The 20,544-nt window shown below is 37.1% G+C and overlaps 1 protein-coding gene across 1 annotated transcript; it reads right to left on the bottom strand.

Annotated features, from left to right (window-relative positions):
- Window positions 1–538: 538 nt before the first annotated feature.
- On the bottom strand, window positions 539–17,750 carry LOC308358359 (uncharacterized protein). Its single transcript, XM_080828543.1, has 4 exons — window positions 17,678–17,750; window positions 5,496–5,622; window positions 5,155–5,244; window positions 539–3,088 (listed from the first exon to the last, which is right to left on the bottom strand). Exons 1-4 carry the CDS (start codon window positions 17,747–17,749, stop codon window positions 1,071–1,073), a joined length of 2,307 nt encoding a protein of 768 aa, XP_080684669.1. The 5' UTR covers window position 17,750; the 3' UTR covers window positions 539–1,070.
- Window positions 17,751–20,544: the final 2,794 nt, after the last annotated feature.

Here is a 20,544-nt window from a genome sequence, read left to right as displayed (position 1 = left end):
AGAGAAGACATGAACAAATGTTGAGGTTTTTAAAATATGAGTTACTGACTTGTTATTATAAATATCAGCTCATTAAGGAAGGCAAATTAGCTGGAAGAACTATGATAGCAAAAGGAAGACTGGATGAAAAGTTGACCAGAATGACCCAAAAATTCTACCTCAGAAACTTTCCGAGGATAGTGGAAGTTCACAAAACACTGTGCTGGGAGCTAAATGAGATAATGGCAGTCAGCAGACACCATGTTTAGCGCATTCAGAAGATGATGTGCTAAGGATTCATATGGGTCCAAGACACTTCACTGGTAGATGCTAAAGGGTGTTTTAAGTCATGATGCTAGAGGATAATGGGTCAACATATACATTGAGGTTTGTGTCCTTATACATAAAGAACTCTTAACTGAGTTCTCTCTTTCTTGATGGAAATACTCAATGGGGGTTGGATACACACAACCATGTTAGATTCAACAGAAGAATAAGAACACACCTGAAACTGTTAGACAATGTGTTCTGCAGCAAACATCTCACAGAACTTAGGGTTTGTCACTATTGTATATATTATGTTGTTCTACCATTCAACTTGTTGGCACTTTACCTATTCCACAGTAAACAGGATTATCATTAAGACAACATAACATAAACTTTCCTCTGCAGAATTTGGTAACAATGTTCCATCATATATATATTTAAGTAGGCTCCATGCCCAGTGCAGAGCCCAATGCAGGGCTCAAACTCACAACCATGAGATCAAGACCTGAGCCAAGAGCAAGAACTGGATGCTCAAACAACTGAACCATCCAGGTGCCCCGTTCCATCATATTTTTCAGGAGAAGCCTTCTTCTGATCTGCCAAATTGACAAAATTACTTTTCTTCCTGTATGAATGCCTCAAGGCTTAATGAAGATGGTGACAATGTGTGAAGGGCCCCCTTCATTCAGGGCCCTCTTCTATATAGTAATGTGTGACATCTTGATGGGGTATTTCTACTTATGATAATATGCGTATTTTTCTGAACAAATTCAATGATGTACAATCAGACCTGATCTCACTGAGGTTTTCTCATACTGTTCCTCTCAAGTGTGAATACTCTGATGGACACTGAGCACAGACTTCTGGACGAAGCCTTTTCCACAGACTACACACTTATAGGGTTTGTCTCCAGTGTGCGTTGTCTGGTGTTTATTCAGATTTGACCTATCTGTGAAAGCCTTTCCACACTCAGCACACACATAAGGCTTTTCCCCTGTGTGAATTCGCTGATGCACTTGGAGTTGTGATTTCTTAGTGAAAGATTTGCCACAGTCATTGCATTCATAAGGTTTCTCTCCAGTGTGAATTCTGTGATGTATAATCAATTCTGACTTCTGTCTAAAGGTCTTCCCACATTCAGAACAGATGTAGGGCTTTTCTCCAGTATGAGTTTTCTGGTGTTTACTGAGATTTGACCTGCCACTAAAGGCTTTTCCACACACAGCACACACATATGGTTTTTCTCCTGTGTGAATTGGTTGATGCACCAGGAGCTGAGACTTGGAGGTGAAGGATTTCCCACAGTCATTGCATTCATAAGGTTTCTCTCCAGTGTGAATTCTCTGATGAGTAATGAAGTTTGATTTCCGGATGAAAGCTCTTCCACACTCACTGCACACATAAGGTTTCTCTCCTGTATGAATTTTCTGATGCACAATGAGTATTGACTTCTGGTTGAAGGCTTTCCCACATTCATGGCATTCATACTGTCTTTCTCCAGTATGAATTTTCTGGTGTATGTTGAGGTGTGACTTTTGAGTAAAGGCTTTTCCACAGGTACCACATTCATAAGGTTTCTCTCCAGTATGAATTCTCTGATGTGTAATCAAGTCTGACCTTTGTGTGAAGGCTTTTCCACATTTAGGACATATATAGGATTTCTCTCCTGTATGAGTTTTCTGATGTGTAATAAGATTTGACCTGTTGGTGAATGCCTTCCCACATTTAGTGCACGTATAAGGTTTTTCTCCTGTGTGAATTCGTTTATGTACATGGAGTTGTGACTTGGAAGTAAAGGATTTCCCACAGTGGCCACATTTATAAGGTTTCTCTCCTGTGTGAATTATTTGATGTGCAATCAAGTGAGCCTTCTGGATGAAGGCTAGTCCACATTTCATGCACACATAAGATTTTTCTCCTGTATGGATTCTCTGATGCACCGTGAGTGCTGACTTCTGAGTAAAGGCTTTTCCACATTCACTGCATTCATAAGGTTTTTCCCCAGTGTGAATTCTCTGGTGTATAATCAGTTCTGACCTGTATGTAAAGGCCTTACCACATTCATTACATATGGAAGATTTCTCTCTAATTTGAACTTTCTTGTGTGTGACGAGGTTGGAACTATTGTTGAACATCTTTCCATATTCAGTATATATAAAGGGTTTCATTTTTGTGTGAATTCGTTGATGCACCTGGAGTTGTGACTTAGAAATGAAGGACTTCCCACAGTTACTGCATCCATATGGTTTTTCTCCAGTATGAATTCTTCGGTGTGCAATCAAGTGTGTCTTCTGGATGAAGGCCTGTCCACATTCAATACATATATAGGATCGCTCACCTGTATGAATCTTCTGATGCATCTTGAGCGTGGACTTTTGCGTAAATGCTTTGCCACAATCTGTGCATTCATGGTGTCTCTCTCCAGTATGAATTTTTTGATGTATACTGAGATCGGAGTTATAAGAGAATCCTTTTCCACACTCACTGCATTCATAAAGTTTTTCTCCAGTGTGAATTCTCTGGTGCCTTAAGAGAGAAGATACTTGGAAAAAAGCTTTTCCACATTCACTGCACTTATAGGGCTTCTCTCTAGTATGGGTTCTCTGATGTGTAATGAATTCTGGCTTCTTTACAAAAGCCTTGCCACAGTCAATGCACACATAGAGTTTTTCTCCTGTATGAACTTTCAGATGTACCCTGAGCTGTGACTTCTGGGTGAAGATCTTTCCAAATTCAGCACATTCATAAGATTTTTCCCCAGTATGAGTTTTTTGATGTTGAGAGGGTGCTTGTTTATAGCTGAGGATTTTTCCACATTGATTATGGTCCCATAACTTCTCTCCTGTTGGAGAACACTCAGGGTCAGTATAGGAAGAAATCTTAATATGTTCAGTAATCTTATTTATGTTCTTTGATGCATTGTTTCTGTAATGACTGTGTAAATCTAAATTATACTTCAAAGCATTTCCAAATGAGTCACACTGGTGGGGTCTTTTTGGTGAAAGAATGTTTTGGCTCACATAAATTATTTTTCTAATGTCCTTATATTCATAATCCTTCTTTGTAGTCAAAATTTTCTTGATGAAAGAAACCTCTCTTAAAGATTTGTTTTCTCTTTGCTGATAGCTCTCTATCTGGTCACCAATCTGCCACAATTCTTCTAGAATGAAATATAACAAAATTTCATTTGTAGCATCACCTCCTTCTCAATGTAGAAAGCAGCTTTTTCAAAAATTCTCTGCTGTAACATTTGAAACCTAAACTCTTCTCAAAGGAGAATGATATTTCAGCTCAAAGACCATGTAGCAGAGGCTAGAGGGGAAGGGTCAAATGGCTCATCCATGTTGAACACAGAGAAAAGGGTGACTCATTTGTTGAAGAGGCTAGTGACAGTGATGAAAGGAAATATTCTAGGATATAATTCACTGGTCAGAGTAAATAAACATTATGAACATAACCCACCATGGACAAAAGTGGAAAAAGTAAGGCAAAGAACAAGATATATAGCACAGCAACATTTACATAAATTAATAACACCCCAAGTCACTTTAAATTTTAAAATAGACATGCATTAAAAAATATGTTTCTATCACATAAAACAACTGCCTATGGTGAGAAGTGAGATGGGTGTGGGGCAAAAGAAATGGTAATAAATCAAAAAATAAAATACAGGAGTTCCTCCCCTTATCTGAAGGGGACATGTTACAAGACCCTCATGGATATCTGCTGAATCCCTGGACAGTACTGAACCTGATTTTTTTTTTTTTCCTTATTCAGTCAAGGACTTTCAACTTTTCACTTAAAGGAAGCAAATTATGGCTTCTCTTTGGCATATTGGAATTGCCACCTTCATTACTCTTGTGCTCTAGGGCCACTGTTAAGTAAAATAAGGGCTACGTTAACAGAAGCACTACAATATCATGAGAGTCAATCTGATAACCAAGATGGCTACTAACTGACTAATGGTCAGGTAGCATTTATAGCATGGATATGCTGGACAAAGGGATGATTCAACTCCCAGGCTGGATGGAGTGGGATGGCAAGAGATTTCATCATGCTACTCAGAAAGGCACACACTTTAAGAATTATGAATTGTTTATTTTTGGAATTTTCCACTTAGTATTTTTAGACAATGGGTGACTGAAGCTGCAGAAAGTGAAATTGCAGATAAGGGCCAACTACTACAATAGAGAATCTTTACCCAGGCTGATGATGACAGTGCGCCCTGAATGAGGACCATGATTAAACTCAATCATGTGAAGTACAGAAGTAAAACAATTACAAAAATCAGCCAACGAGCTGATTTTCAGTCAGTGTGAAGTCAACCAACATTGGAAGGAAATAACAGAAAAGCACTCCTAAGGGTTAAGAGACAAAGTCATCAGTTGGGTGAAAGGCATGGGGAATGAGGAAATAAGAAATCTTATGTCAGTGCCTATGGAGAAAAAAGGGAGAGAGGCTGGTTGGAGTTAATGTTCTGAAGCATGCCATAGTGGAAAGAAAAATGACAGAGGACTACCAGGAGTGGAAGTGTGTAATCTATTTTGAAAGAAAGCAGATCTATGAATGCCTGAATGCATAAAGAATCTTGGACAATGGGGAAGGCAGAAAGAAAAAGAATGTTTGAGAAAAGGAGCATAACCAAGGAAAAAAAAAAAAAAGAAAACCCTGCATGAGGCAGATTGGCATGTGATCCAGATTCCAAAAAGCCAAAGAAAATGATGATTAGACATGGTGAAGGCATTTAGTCATCTGAGAGGCCAATGTCAAGGGTCTTCAGGCAGGGCAACAAAAAGTTAAAGCCTCCCAAAAGAGTCATCTTAATAGCATTTCAAAGATGCCAGTCTTTCTCAAGACAGCTGAGATTTGCTCCCCTTTCTCCCATCTGTCTGGGTCACACTCACTCACCTGGACAGCTCTGATGTGGATCACCCTGCAACGCCCATGGCTCCTGTCCTTGCTCCAACATGAAAACTTCTGGTTGGGGAACTTCATACCCTGTTCATAAGAAATGATAAAGGACCGGATCCAGCTAATTGTGTTTCAAAACACAATCAATAAAGTCTTGTTTGATGAAGTTTTGTTCTTCAGGAATGGAACCATATATTTCTGGGAACAGAGTAATATTCAGAATGCCCAAAGGGATAAAGGATCCTAGATAAATCAAGGACAGAACCATCACACTTAAGATATCTCATAGCATTCAGCAACTGAGAATGGAAACACTGTGTGGAAGTGACTATGCTTACCTACAGAAAGCAGGTGACTGTAGGTCTCCAGCATCACATCCCGGTAGAGGTTTCTCTGAGCAATGTCTAGATGCTGCCATTCCTCTCTGCTGAAATCTACAGCCACATCCCTGAAGGACACCGATCCCTGTAAGGGCACATTCCTGTTCAATGTGAATAGTTAGCTTTGGGGGATGGAGAGACTATATTTAGGAATATGGAATGTTGGTTTTGTTGTTAATTTACTTCCTCCTTTTTTCCCCCTAATTTTAAAAGATTTTATTTTAGAGAGAGAGCCAGAGTGGGAGGGGTAGAGGGAAAGAGAGAATCTCAAGCAGATTCCACACTGAGTGCAGAGCCCAACATGGGGCTCAATCTCATGACCCCATTCATGACCTGAGCCAACACCAGGAGTCAGACACCCAAATGACTGCACCATCCAAGCAGGTTCCTCTTTTTAAAAACTCACGTCCCATTTCCCTTTTACTTTATTATGGAAAATTTTATTTTCCATTTTATTATGGAAAATTTTGAACATACAGAAAATTTAAAAGAATCTACACAGTGAAAACCTGTATACCCACCATTTGGGATCTATCATTAGCATTTTAGTCTTTTTGTTTTATCACACATCTATCCGTCCTTTTATCCATCCATCAATCCATCTTACTTCTATGCAGTTCAGAGTTAACTATAAATGCCAGTACACTTTGAACTAAATACTTGAAAGTGCAAATCATTAACCAGAGTATAATATTTGTCTACCTTTCTTAAGGTAAAATATACTCACAATGAAATGTACAAATCCACGATGTATCATCTGAAGTTTTGATAAATACATACATTATACCTGTGTAATACAGGAACTTTAAAAAATGATATTTCATATAGGGTGCCTATTCAATATCTAATTTTTCACAATATCTTGTGGAAGAAAGAAATCCAATTAAGAATTTCTGCCATTTGTTCTACACTACAGTCAGTTAATTATATTTCAAAGCAGAAGAATGAAATAGGCTCTCTTTTAGTCTTTTAGCAAGTAGATGAATGACCTGTGATACAGCTTCTGAGCAATTTAGGACCAGCCATTATGCTAGTCCTAGGAACAAAGAAACCAATTACTTATGTTTCTAACCTCTTAGCAACTTAAAAGACCTAAGATTTAAAAGAAGGAAAAAAGAAGACACATGTTTACTAAAGTGTCAAAAAGTAAATCTGTTGTGTAGAACACACTGAGGACCCAAGAAAGGAAAAGGTGTATTTGACACCGGGCAGTAAGTTTTTATTAGTTAAATTTAAGTTGAAAGATGAGTATGGGGGCCTGGGTGGCTCAGTTGGTTAAGTGTCTGGCTTTGGTTTGGGTCATGATCCCGGGGACCTGGGAGCGAGTCCTGTATTGTGCTCCCTGCTCAGCAGGGAGTCTGCTTCTCTCTCTGCCCCCCCAAAACTAGTGTGCACTCTCTCACTCTCTCGCAAAAATAAATAAATAAAATCTTAAAAACGACAAGAAAAAAGATAAGTGTAATACAAAATGGAGGGTAGGGAAGGTCATTTCCCAGAGAAGGCAAGTAAAGGTGAGGAGATAGGAAAATACATGATGAGTTTGAGGAACACTAAATAGCTCTATATAATAGAAGTCTGCATGATATGTCAGGAAGGTGGTTAGAGAAAAAACAGTTTGATCGCAGAACAAGTAAAGATTTTTTACTTTTAGTAAAGGTAATTAATTAGATTTGTATTAATTTTTTTCATATAAGATCCCTATTGCAGGTAACCAAATAAATATGAGGAAAAGTTTCTTAAAGAATGAGTCTAGCTAATAAATGAGGAAGTTAGAATTAGAATATCATAATTTTGTAATTCCTGTGAAATAATGAATTGTTTCAGTAATCATTAATGGGTGCTTAACTGTTTCAGGTGAAAGGCTAAAGTTTACAAAAGATGGACCAGCTAATAACATCTACATTCAATAATCAATTTTAACATTACGAAAAGAGAAACAACCAAAAATTATGTCTTCCTGACATGATATAATTAATTTCATTATACGATCCATTAAGTATTCTTATCAAACAAAAAAATCCAACCTGAATCTTTTAAGCCTCCAGATTTAAAAAATCATTCATAGATAAAAGTGAAAGAAAGAGGAACATATTGAACAATATTAAGACTGAATCGTCAGCTAAATCCAGAAGGCAGCAAATGGCCCATTTCTTCAAAAAATAAATTACAATGGAAAAAATAGTAGAAGGGAATCTTTTCTTTATTAAAAGAGACTTAAGGGGGTGCCTGGCTGGCTCAGCTGGTAAAGCAGGTGACACTGGGTGTAGAGATTACTTAAAAATAATATCTTTAAAAAAAGGGAGAGACTTAAGAGTCATACTAACCAAATGCAACTTGTAGACTTTGGCCCTTCACTAAAACAAACCAACATTAAAAAGACATTTACCACATATTTTTAAAAAACTCAAACAATAACCAGGTATTAGATGATATCTAGGAATTAATGTTGTTTTTGGTGTGATAAGGACTTACTGGTTATGTTAAGCAAAAAGAAAGAAAAAAGAATTCTCATCTCTTAGAGATTCATGTCCAAGTATTTACAGATAAGACACGTTTGGGATTTGCTTTAAAATAATCCAGCAGCTAAGGGGGCAGCAGGGTAGTTTTAGATGGAGTTAGAATGCCAGAATATTAACAACTACTAAAGCTAGGTGGTAAGCACAACAGATACAAGGGCTCCTTAAACTACTCTCTCTGCTTCTGTATACATTTACTTTTTTCTGTAATAAAATATTTTTTAAAAACATGATTCTCCTATTAAAAATTTTTTTAATCTGTAAATGCATAATTGAAGGAATGAGTATTTCTACCTGGCATAAACTTTTTTTTTTTTTTAAGGATTATAGGAGGGGCACCTCGTGGGTTGAGTGTCAGACTCTTGGTTTCAGCTCACATCATGATCTTGTGGGTGATGAGATGGGGCCCCATGTTGGCTCCACGCTCAGTGGGGAGTCTGCTTGGGGGTTCTGTCCCTCTGCACCTCCCCCCACTCACCCACAGTCTCTCTCTCGCTCTAAAATAAATAAATCTTTAAAAAAAAAAAAAGGATTATAGGGACTTGAATTCCCACACTCAGCAATTTATAGAAACAATAGATAGGAAATTAGAAGAACAAACAATAGGATCTATTAGGTATTTATAGAGTACTCCAACTAACAACAGTGAAGTACACATTCTTTTCAAGCACCCACAGAAAAATGACTTAGATAGATGATACTATAGCCTGTGAAACAAACTGCAATAAATTGAAAAGAACTGAAGTAATATATAGCATTTCTGACCATAATGAAATCAAACTAAAAATCAGTAACAAAGACAACAGAAAAATCTGCAAAGGAATTATATTACAAAATAATAACAAAAACTATCTGGAAAGCCATAAAATATTTGGAAATTAAACAACACATTTCTAAGTAATCTGTATGTCAAAGAGGAATTTTCAAAGAAATTTTAAAAATACACAGAACTGAAAGAAAGTGCAAATACAATGTGTCAAAATCTGTGGGATGCAGATAAAGCAATACTGAAAGAGAAATTATACTAAATGCTTACATTAGAAAAGGGTAAACAATCCAAAAATGGGCAGAGGATCTGAACAGACATTTTTCCAAAAACATGGAAGACCAACAGGTACATGAAAAGGTGCTCAATATCACGAATCATTAGGGAAATGCATATCAAAACCATAATGAGATACCTTACACTTGTCAGAATGACTATTATCAAAACAAAACAAAACAAAATTACTGATGAAGATGTAGAGAAAAGGGAAGCCTTGTGCACTGTAGGTAAAAGCATACATGGTGGGGGTGGGAAGCAGCGCCTGGGTGACTGGGTTGGTTAAGCGGCCAACTCTTGACCTCAGCTCAGGTCTTCATTGCATGGTCATGAGTTCAAGCCCCATATTGGGCTCCATGCTAGGCATGGAGCCTACTTTAAAAAAAAAAAAAACTGTGGAAAGAACCAAGATGCCCTTCAACGGATGAATGGATAAGGAAGATGTGGTCCATATACACTATGGAGTATTATGCCTCCATCAGAAAGGACGAATACCCAACTTTTGTAGCAACATGGACGGGACTCGAAGAGATTATGCTGAGTGAAATAAATCAAGCAGAGAGAGTCAAGTATCATATGGTTTCACTTACTTGTGGAGCACAACAAATAATATGGAGGATAAGGGTAGATGGAGAGGAGAAGGGAGTTGAGGGAAATTGGAAGGGGAGGTGAACCATGAGAGACTATGGACTCTGAAAAACAACCTGAGGGTTTTGAAGGGGCGGGAGTGGGAGGTTGGGGGAACCAGGTGGCGGGTATTAGGGAGGGCACAGATTGCATGGAGCACTGGGTGTGGTGAAAAAACAATGAATACTGTTACGTTGAAAAGAAATAAAAAAATTAAAAAAAAAAAAGTAAATTGGTACAACAGCTATAGAAAACAGTATAGAGGCTTCTCAAAAAACTAAAACTAGAATTACCATAATGATCCAGCAATTCCATGTCTGGGTATTTATCCAAAGGAAATGAAAACAAACTCAAAAAGATATATGCAGGGATGCCTGGATGGTAGTCAGTTAAGCATCGGACTCTTGGTTTTGGCTCAGGTCATGATCTCATGGGTTATGAGATCAAGCCCTGTATCAGGCTCTGAGCTCAGCATGGAACCTGCTTGGAATACTCTCTCTCCCTCTGTCCCTCCCTCCACTCATGCATGCACACACACACACAGTCTCTCAAATAAGTCTTTTTTTTTTTTTTTAAGATTTTATTTATTTGACAGAGAAAGAACACAAGCAGGGAGAGTAGCAGGCAGAGGGAGAAGCAGGCTCCTTGCTGAGCAAGGAGCCCGATGTGGAACTCAATCCCAAGATTTTAGGATCATGACCTGAGCCAAAGGCAGACACTTAACCAACTGAGCCACCCAGGCATCCCTTACATAAAAAAATATTAAAAAAAAAAAATACATGCACCCCCACATGTTTACTGCAGCACTATTTATAGTAGCCAAGACATGAAAGCAACCTGTGTCCATCAATAGATGAACAGATAAAATGTGATACACACATACACACACACACACACACACACACACACACACACACACGGAATATTATTCAGCCATAAAAAGGAAAGTAGTCTTGCCATTTTTTGACAGCATGGATGGACCTTGAGGATATTATGCCAAGAGAAGTAAGTCAGACAGAGAAGTACAATTACCATATGATCTCATTTATATATGACTCTCAAAATCAAACAGAACAAAATAAAAAAACAAAAGTCACAGACAGAGAATAGATTAATGGTTACCAGAGGTGGGGGATGGGTAGTTGGCCAAATAGGTGAAGGCAGTCAAAAGGTAAACTTGCAGTTGTAAAATAAATACGTCATGGGGCTATAATGTTACAGCATGGTGACTATAGTTAGTAGTATCGTAATGTATAAAGCTGCTAAGAGTAAATCTTAAAAAGTTTTCATCACACAAAAAATTACAACCATATGTGGTGATGAATATTAATTAGACTTAATGTGGTGATCATTTCACAACATATACAAATACCATATTTACGTAATAACATATTATGTTGTATATACCTGAAACTAACACAATGTTATATGACAAACATAAATCAAAAAAAAGGAAAGGGGAAAACTGATAAATCACTAATCTAAATTCCTACCTCAAGAAACAAAAAAAAGAGCAAAATAGACTCAAAGCAAGCAGAAAAAAGAATATAATAAAGAGCAGGTATCATTGAAATTGAAAACAAAATTTTAAAAAACACACAAAGGGTGCATGGGTGGCTCAGTCAGTTAAGGGTCTGCCTTCGGCTCAAGTCATGATCCCAGGGTCCTGGGATCAAGCCCTGTGTCAGGTTCCCTGCTCAGCAGGGAGTCTGCTTTTCCCTCTCCCTGCGACTCTGCCTACTTATTCTGTCTCTCTCTCTGCCAAATAAATAAATAAAATCTTAAACAAAACAAAAAAACCACACAAGAAAAATCAATAAAACAATCCAGTTATTTGAAAAAATTCAATAAAATTGATAAGCTTTCTTGACTGATCTGGTAGTCAACAGACTGGCAAAGATAAAAAGATACAAATCACCAATGTCAGTAATGAAATAGGAAATATCAGTACAGATCCAGGGGTGCCTGGGTGGCTCAGTGGTTAAGCATCCGACTCTTGGCTTCGGCTCAGGTCATGATCTTAGGGTCCTGGGATCGAGCCCTGTGTGAGTCTGCTTGTCCCTCTATCCCCCTCTGCTCTTCTCCCAACTCGTGCTCTCTCTTTCAAATAAATAAAATCTTAAAAAAATACAGATCCAGCAGCCATTTAAAGGAAAATAAGAGACTATAAAAACTCTATGCAAATAGATGGAAAAACTTAGAAGAAATGTACCACTTTTTTCAAAACTGCAAGCTCCCAGAAGTTAGCTACTATGGAATAGAAAAGATGATGATCCTATAACCATTAAATTAAATTCTTAATTTAAAAGTTCCTGGAAGGGGTGCCTGGGTGGCTCAGTGGGTTAAAGCCTCTGCCTTCGGCTCAGGTCATGGTCCCAGGGTCCTGGGATCAAACCTCGCATTGGGCTCTCTGCTCGGCAGGGAGCCTGCTTCCCCCTCTCTCTCTGCCTGCCTCTCTGCCTCTGTCAAATAAATAAATAAAATCTTAAATAAAATAAAATAAAAGTTCCTGGAAAAAGAAATCTCCAGTCCCAGAGAGTTTTACTAGAGAATACTACTAAATATTTAAAGAAGAGTTAGTCTCCCCCTTCTCTCTCGGCCTGCCTCTCTGCCTACTTGTGATCTCTGTCAAATGAATAAATAAAAATATTTAAAGAAGAGTTAGTCTCATCCAGAAAATAAGAGAGAACACTTCCCAACTATTTTTGTGAGGCCAGCATTACCCTGATACCAAATTAGGCAAAGACAGCATGAAATAAATACAGCAGGACAATATATCTCATGAACTTATGTGCAGACATCCTCAAAAAAACATTAACAATCAGTAATGCACAAAGAGTCATGAACCACCACTGTACTATATTTTGCAATGCCCTATGAGGATCTAGAACTGTTTCAAAATAAATAAAAATACATTGAAGAAGGAGTATTCTCAAAACAGAACATTTTGGAATAGGCAAAACTGGAAAATCAGTCTTGAGACCCCCGCACAATTCATTTAAGACAATATGAATTTCTTACTTACCTAAAGTTAAGGCTGGAGTAGTAAAACTACAGAAGGGATTGATATTGAGGAGATGAAATTGGTATCAGGTGTGAAGGTAAGAAAAAGGGACTCAAATAATTATCGGTTATTAGTTCAGTGCAACTGCTGACTTACACATATTGAAATTTAGGTGATAAGACACATACAAGGATGTACGCTAAGTAGTTGAATAGAGAACTAGTATGGAGATGAAGATTCAGGAGTTGTATATACAGAGGAGGCCACTGAATTCAGGGGAGGTAAAAGCATACAGGAAGGACAAGGACAGAAGAAAGTTCATCTGTATCTGTGGAATATATATCTTAGAAATTTGTGGTTTTTAATGTCTAAATTATGATTTTTTTATTTCTTCATTTAATTGTGGTCAGAGACTATAGTTTGCTTCTTTGTGATGTGTTGATTCTATTCATGGGGCTTAAGACATTGTCATTTCTTTAAAAATGTTCCCTATAGGGGCGCCTGAATGGCTCAGTGGGTTGAGCCTCTGCCTTTGGCTCAGGTCATGATCTCAGGGTCCTCGGATCAAGCCCCACATAGGGCTCCCTACTTAGCGGGGAGCATGCTTTGCTCCCCCACCCCCCTGATAGCCTCTTTGCCTACTAGTGATCTCTCTGTCAAATAAATAAAATCTTTCAAAAAAAATGTTCCCTATATATTTGCAAAGAATACACGTGTTCCGGTTTTTCTTCTTCACACATTTCCATACTGATACCCTACATACACTGAAACCTCAGCCCCCAAACCCAGTGTCACCAGAATTTAATGGGGAATAAAGAAGATGTCATATTAGCTTTGACTCCTTACCAAATGAGCTTCTTATAAACAGTTTGTCCAGGAAAAAATCTCCTCATTCAAAGATAACAATAAATATCTCCTGATGTACAAAGATACTACAGCAAAAGGAACGAGAGAAAAAAAAAGAAGAAATTAAAAGGAACATGCTACAATATAGAATATAAAATGCCACAATACAGAAGAAAACACATTTACTATGATTTCAAGGAATTCACTAAAATAGTTAACTGCCTAAAATATATAGGAATCCAAGAGTCCAAGGAAGAAATAATGGACAAACAGGCTAAAGAAAATGGCTATATAAATTTTTTAAAAATAAACTGACAGAACTCTGTAAAGAAGTGAAAATGAAAAAGCAACACAGCAATGGGAGGTCTCTCTAAAAGCACTAAAACACCATGTGAAAACACAAAAAGTAGCAAGGAGCAGATTAAGAGAAGTGAACAACATGAAATGGAAATAAGAACTTTTAAAGGAAAACAGAAAAAAAAAATAGAGTTCAATAAAAAACATCTAACAAACAAAAGAATCCTTGAAGTGGAAGCATAGAACTTTTATCATTAGTCACAGCATAAATTTAATAGATATTGTCTAAAACAAGAGATTAAAAGATTCAGTTCAAAAAGAAAAGAGGGAGGCAAAATAAGAGACTCTTAACTAAAGAGAACAAATTGAGGGTTGCTGGAGGGGAGGTGGGCAGGGGATGGGCTAGATGAGTGATGGGAATTAAGGAGGCACTTGTGACGAGCATTGGGTGTTATATGGAAGTGATGGATCACTAAATTCTGCTCCTGAAACTAATATTACACTATATGTTAACTAACTAGAATTTAAATAAAAACTTGAAATATTAAAAAAAAAAAGATTGGGTTCAAGATGTTAATGTGAGAAAAGATCACATTAAAATAATCAACTATACAGAAAGAATCCAAACCTTCCAAATTACCAGAATGGACAGAGAACCAAAGCAAGAATACAGAATTTAAGGTGAAAGATACATAAAAGAAGTTCTTTATCAGAAATGTACGTAAAATAACATCTTTCCAAACTGCTGTACAGAAAAAGTGCACAAGGGCCCTGAAGGATGACAGTAAAATGATAAGCAAAAGACATATCTGGAAAAGCCAACAGAAAGGAAACAAGAACCTCCATCTTAATAACAGATAGGGCTGAATTCTAGGGAAAAAAATATTAAACATAATGAGGACACAATCCAAAATTAATTTCAGATGCCATTATTATCACTATACCAAACTTCATAGCATTGAAGTTTATGAACAGAAACTACAGACAAATATAGACAGAAATATATTTGTGGTGGGAAACTTAATATTTCTCAGCTCCAACAGATAAAGTAAAAACAAGATAAAACGAAACACACTGTAAAAACCTCATAACTATATAAGATAGATTATTGATAAGACAGCAAATTCTGTATCCTGAAACATTCTTATGCCTATATAACATTCAGAAATATTAAACATAAAATTTGCATGCACACACACTTTACACAAAACTTAACATTCCAAGAAGTAGAATAAAATCAGTGTAAATCAATCTCTCCAAAGCTGCAATCCTAATTTTATTAAAAGCAGAATGAGCTTAAATAAAAATCTTAATACCTAAAAGTGAAAATGTAAATAGTGGGGTGCCTGGGTGGCTCAAGTAGTTAAGGCTTCTGCCTTCGGCTCAGGTCATGATCCCAGGGTCCTGGGGTCGAGCCCCACATCGGGCTCCCTGCTCAGCAGGGAGACTGCTTCCCTTCCTCTCTCTCTGCCTAGCTGTGGTCTCTGTCTGTCAAATAAATAAATAAAATCTTTTTAAAAGGGGTGCCTGGGTGGCTCAGTGGGTTGAGGCCTCTCTGCCTTCTGCTCGGGTCATCATCCTAGGGTCCTGGGATCGAGTCCTGCATCAGACTCTCTGCTCAGCAGGCAGCCTGCTTTCCCCCCTCTCTCTCTCTGCCTGCCTCTGCCTACTTGTGATCTCTGTCAAGTGAATAAATAAAATCTTAAAAAAAAATTTTTTAAAAATTAAAAAAAAAATTAAATAGTTATTAAAAATTTGGTGAGAAATTTAGTATGTTTCTAGAAATTCATCCACTCCATCTAGATTTTTGTACTTATTTGCATAAGACAAATTATTTTCTTAAATTATTTCTGAACATTGTTTTACTGTATATCTTATCTTTTGATATATAGCATTTTTATTATTTTTGAGATATTTTATTATTTTAACTTTGGAGTGGACTGCTAAGTGAGAAAATAATGTCTGTTTCATATGTGTCCCTATGATAAACCCTACTGGACTACTGTTTTCATGTACTCTTGAATTCAGTTAGTTAATACATTTATGACTACTGAATCTATGTTCGTAATTTCCAGTTCTTTTACTGTTCTTGACTGGTTTGGTCATCAAGATCAATATAGTAAACACAATAAAACAAACACCACAACCAAGGTTGGGAATTTTAAGTATCATCTTTACCCAAAACTTTTGCATAAAGATCAACTATTAATCCACATGATGTTTTCCACCATTTTTGACTGTGTAGGAAATGTCTGATAAACATTTTAATTTCTTCAGGGGCTTCTAAACCATCTGTATTTATCAATTTTGACACTTATTTTTTGTAAAACTATATCCCTTCTGTTTAGGTTTTCAAAGTTTTGTATGATTTTGTGTAATATTCATTTGAGATTGTTTTAATCTTTGATAATGCAGTAACTATCTCTCCTGTTTTGTTACATACCTTCAGTGTATCTTTACTCCCTATTCTTGATCACTACCACATTCAGAAGCCACTTATGCTTTTTTTTTTTTAAGATTGTATTTATTTATTTGACAGACAGAGATCACAAGTAGGCAGAGAGGCAGGCAGAGAGGGGTGGGGGGAAGCAGGCTCCCCACTGAGCAGAAAGCCTGATTCGAGGCTTGATCCCAGGACCCTGGGATCATGACCTGAGCCAAAGGCAGAGGCTTTAAACCACTGAGCCACCCAGGCATCCCACCACTTATGCTTCTGTCAGACCTGTTCACTAATTATGTTTGTTCTCTACATGACTAATTTCTTCCCTTATCTTATTTTTTTGATATTTTCTAGTCCTTATTGTTATTTTATATTTATTGAATTCTTTTTCTAACTTCTTCAGTTATAAGTGCTACTTATTCCTTAGGTGTCCCCCACCACCAAAAACTTCTAGGATTCCTTAAAAAGGCATTTAAATCTCTATTTTTTTTCCCCTCTATCTATAGTTTAGCTTTGCCACACAAACTTTAAAATGTACTTCTTTTTTTAAAATTTTTAAAATTAACATTTAATGTATTATTTGTTTCAGGGGTAAAATGTCGTTCTTTATTTAACTGAAATTAAACACAAGGAATTTTCTAAGATCCTTTACGGTTTTTCCATTTAAAGAATATTTATGTAGAAAAAAAATTAAAAGTTTTCAGATATGAGAGTTTCTTTTGTTTGCCTTTTACTTTTTTTTTAAACTTTTTAAAAAGTTGTGGTAAAAAAAAAAGTTGTGGTAAAATACACAAAAAATTTATCATTTTAAATGTATAGTTCAGATATTAAGTCTTTTCCCAAAGCTGTGCAAAAGTCTTTTACTTCATATTTCTAATTTAATGCTCTTGTTAGAGAGTAAAATTAACATTATAGCAAAGTTTCATATTTTTTGTCTGCTTGGATTAACATTTCTGGGAGTAGTTAATAAAATAGATGAGTGGAGAACCAACATCTAAAAAGCAAATTTTAAAAAACAGAGAAATATTTATGTGAGGAAAAACAGTTTAAGAAGAAATAGAGAAATACTTTCAGAATTGCACACAAAAATTATTTCTAATCAGGAATCTCATCCTCAGCCAAAGATCAACATAGCATAAGGACAAAATAAAAGCAGTTTTTGACATTCCACCTCTCCACTGTCATACAGTTGGCCTCTAGATGTGGAGACAACCATGTGTTGCTCATTCTTGACAGAAAGATCAAGATTTGCTTCAGGGAAGTAAAAGTCTGGTTGCTTCCTGTGACCCATCTGCCCCTGCCCAGAGGCTCTGGTGACATATCAGAGGTATCTCTGAATCCCTACCCCCTAGGATTCTTCCTTCTCACCTCATATGAATTATCACGTTCCTCTGGAATCAGGACCAGTGATTTCTGGGAAGAGGTCCGATTAGCTGACATGGTCATGGTAGGTCACAAACTTTATTCTCTCAGGAGTCTAAAGCTTTGTAGACATCTGTAAACTCAAGCAGAGCTGCTGGAGAGAGGCAGGCTGGAGTCTGGAGAAAGATCTAACCCAGGGGCTCCCTAGAGACACCAAAAAAACCTAGAACGACAATGTCCACATGGTCAGATACTAGATATTCATCTCACAAACCTTTCCTGTGAATACCAAGGTGAAGTTCCCTGAGCTAGACACACAGAGCAGAAGCCCTTAAACTTGAGTGTGCTTTCAAAACACTTGGAGGACTCCTTAGAATACAGTTAAAAATCCTCAACCTCACTCTCAGTTTCGGATTTAATAGGTCGAAGGTAGCAAATGTTTTAGTCTAGCCAGGCTGCTGTAATAAAATACCACAGACTGGGTAGCTTATAAACAACAGAAATTTATTGCTCACAGTTCTGGAGGCTGGAAAGTTCAAGATCAAGGAGACAGTATGGTCTCCGATTTTAGTCAGGGGTCTCCTCCCGGTTCATAGCCAATACCTTCTCACTGTGTCTTCACATGGTAAAAGGGGTTCAGGAGCTATGTGGGATGTTTTATAACAGCACTAATCATTTATAAGTGCCCACCTCCGTGACCTAATCAGTTCCCAAAGGCCTCACCTACTAATACAATATTTCTGGAGATTAGTATTTCAACCTAAAAATTCTGGGAGAACACAAACATTCGGACCATAGCAGGGCCCAAGAATCTGTATTTCTAAGTAGTGCCCAGGTGCTAGTCCAGGGACCACACTTTGAGAACCAGTGCTGTGGAGAATATAAAGTTTAATGAAACCTGTGATGGGTATTAGTCATGAGAAATGGAGTAATATTACTTAAAATTTGAACTGTAGCTCAGCTATCTTTCAGCTATGAGAATATGAAGAAGTTCCTTCCATTTTAGTTTCAAAAATGACGATGAAAGTACCTATTTCACAGAGTTATAAAAATTAAATGAGATGATGCTCATAAAGTATTCAACATCTCCCTGGCACACAAGAAGCACCTGATAAATCTCAGCAATTACCATTCTTTATTAGATATTAAAACTTAATATAAAAACGATGTAATCAAACAGAGAAAACAACAGCTCAGACAATACTGACTTATATATGTAACAAAAATGGCATTCAACTGAGTGTGCACAGGACATTTATTGCGTAAGTGGCACTGACATAACTGACCATCCACCTGGAAAAAAACAAACTATATCCCCATCATACATTATACATTAGGTTGAATTCCAGCAGGACTAAACACTTAAGTATATGTATTTTATAAACCCCAAAAGATATTTTTTAAAATTTTAGTAGTATTTGTTTGTATGAACATTGTGGTGGGGTGGCAGAGAGCCTTATTACATATATGAGAAAACCCAGATGTTATAAAAGAAAAAAACAGATATTCCTGGTTAGATGACATTTCTTAGTTATATATTAGAATACACTGTAAAAACAAAGATGAATAAACATATATACAAAATTTCAATATGTAACAATAAGTTATCTCTAAATTAAAAAAAAAAATTTAGCAATCAATATGGAAAAAAAAATCCCAGAAAAAAAAATCTGAACACAGGATATGAAAATTCACAGGAAAGGAAATTTAAATGGTAATTAACCAAAAAGATGCCAATTTTAATAACAGGAAAGTGCATTAGAGCAATTAGATATAATTTTTCCTAAGAATAGTAAAAACTTCTTTATTTTTTAAGTAGGCTCCACATCCAGCGTGGAGCCCAAGGCGGGGGTGGTTTGAGCTCACCACCCCAAGATCAAGACCTGAGCCAAGATCAAGAGTTGGTCGACCAACCGAATGAGCCCCCAACGTGCCCAGTAAAAGCTTATTTTAAAAAATCCAATGCTGGAAAGCATTTGGGGGAAATGACCCATTTTATAAATTATTGGTGGGAGCTTGAATGTTACGGTATCTTTTGAATTACTTCGTCATATCTATTATTAAAAATAAGCAACTCTTCCTAATAGTTTCAAATATACAAAGCAGATACTGACAGAAACACGGACAAGTGGACAAATCACCACTCCAGTGAGTTTACCTTTCTCTGTAATTAAGCAGACAAAATAAACAGAATATATATGAAACAATACAATAGAGAACACACATTGATGTAATAGATGTGACATTTATGAAAACCGACCAAGAACTAGAGGGTAAAGCAATTTTTAAACTCGAGCATTACGCAGAGGCATCATATGAAATAGACAACGCACTTCTAAATAACTCATGGGTGAAAGAAAAAAAAATAATTAAAATTTTAAAAGCCAGTACTTCGATTTGAACAATAAAATGCTACACATCATAACTTATGAATGTTTAGAAAGCAAGCTCATCATAGACCCCACCAACCCCCATAACTGACTCCACCGCTCACTGACCACTGACTCCCATCACTGAGCCCACGAATCCCACATTCATCTCAAAAACCCCCGTCACTGACCCAAGAGACTCTCAACACTGCTCTCAACAGCAACGGACGCCACAAACTCTTCACCACTGAGTCCAGAAACCACCATCACTCACTCTACGAAGAACACCCCGATCATCGACCCCACAAAATCCCTAATCACGACCAACCAAAATCACCTCAGAGACCTCTCGGAATTAAAAAGCGGAGAAACTCCTGACACCAGCGGCCAAAAAGCTTTCGAGGACCACTTCCGCTTCCGGTCTAGCCTTTAGCATCTCCTCTCAGGAACTGTTGCTAGTGCTCATGCTCTGAGTTACCTTGGAAGCCGCATGTGCCAACAGTT

The sequence above is a fragment of the Martes martes genome, assembly GCF_963455335.1.
Source record: "Martes martes genome assembly, chromosome: 17".
NCBI lineage: Eukaryota > Metazoa > Chordata > Mammalia > Carnivora > Mustelidae > Martes > Martes martes.
The sequence above is the reverse complement of the archived record's forward strand: the minus strand, read 5'-3'. Positions and strand labels throughout refer to the sequence as shown.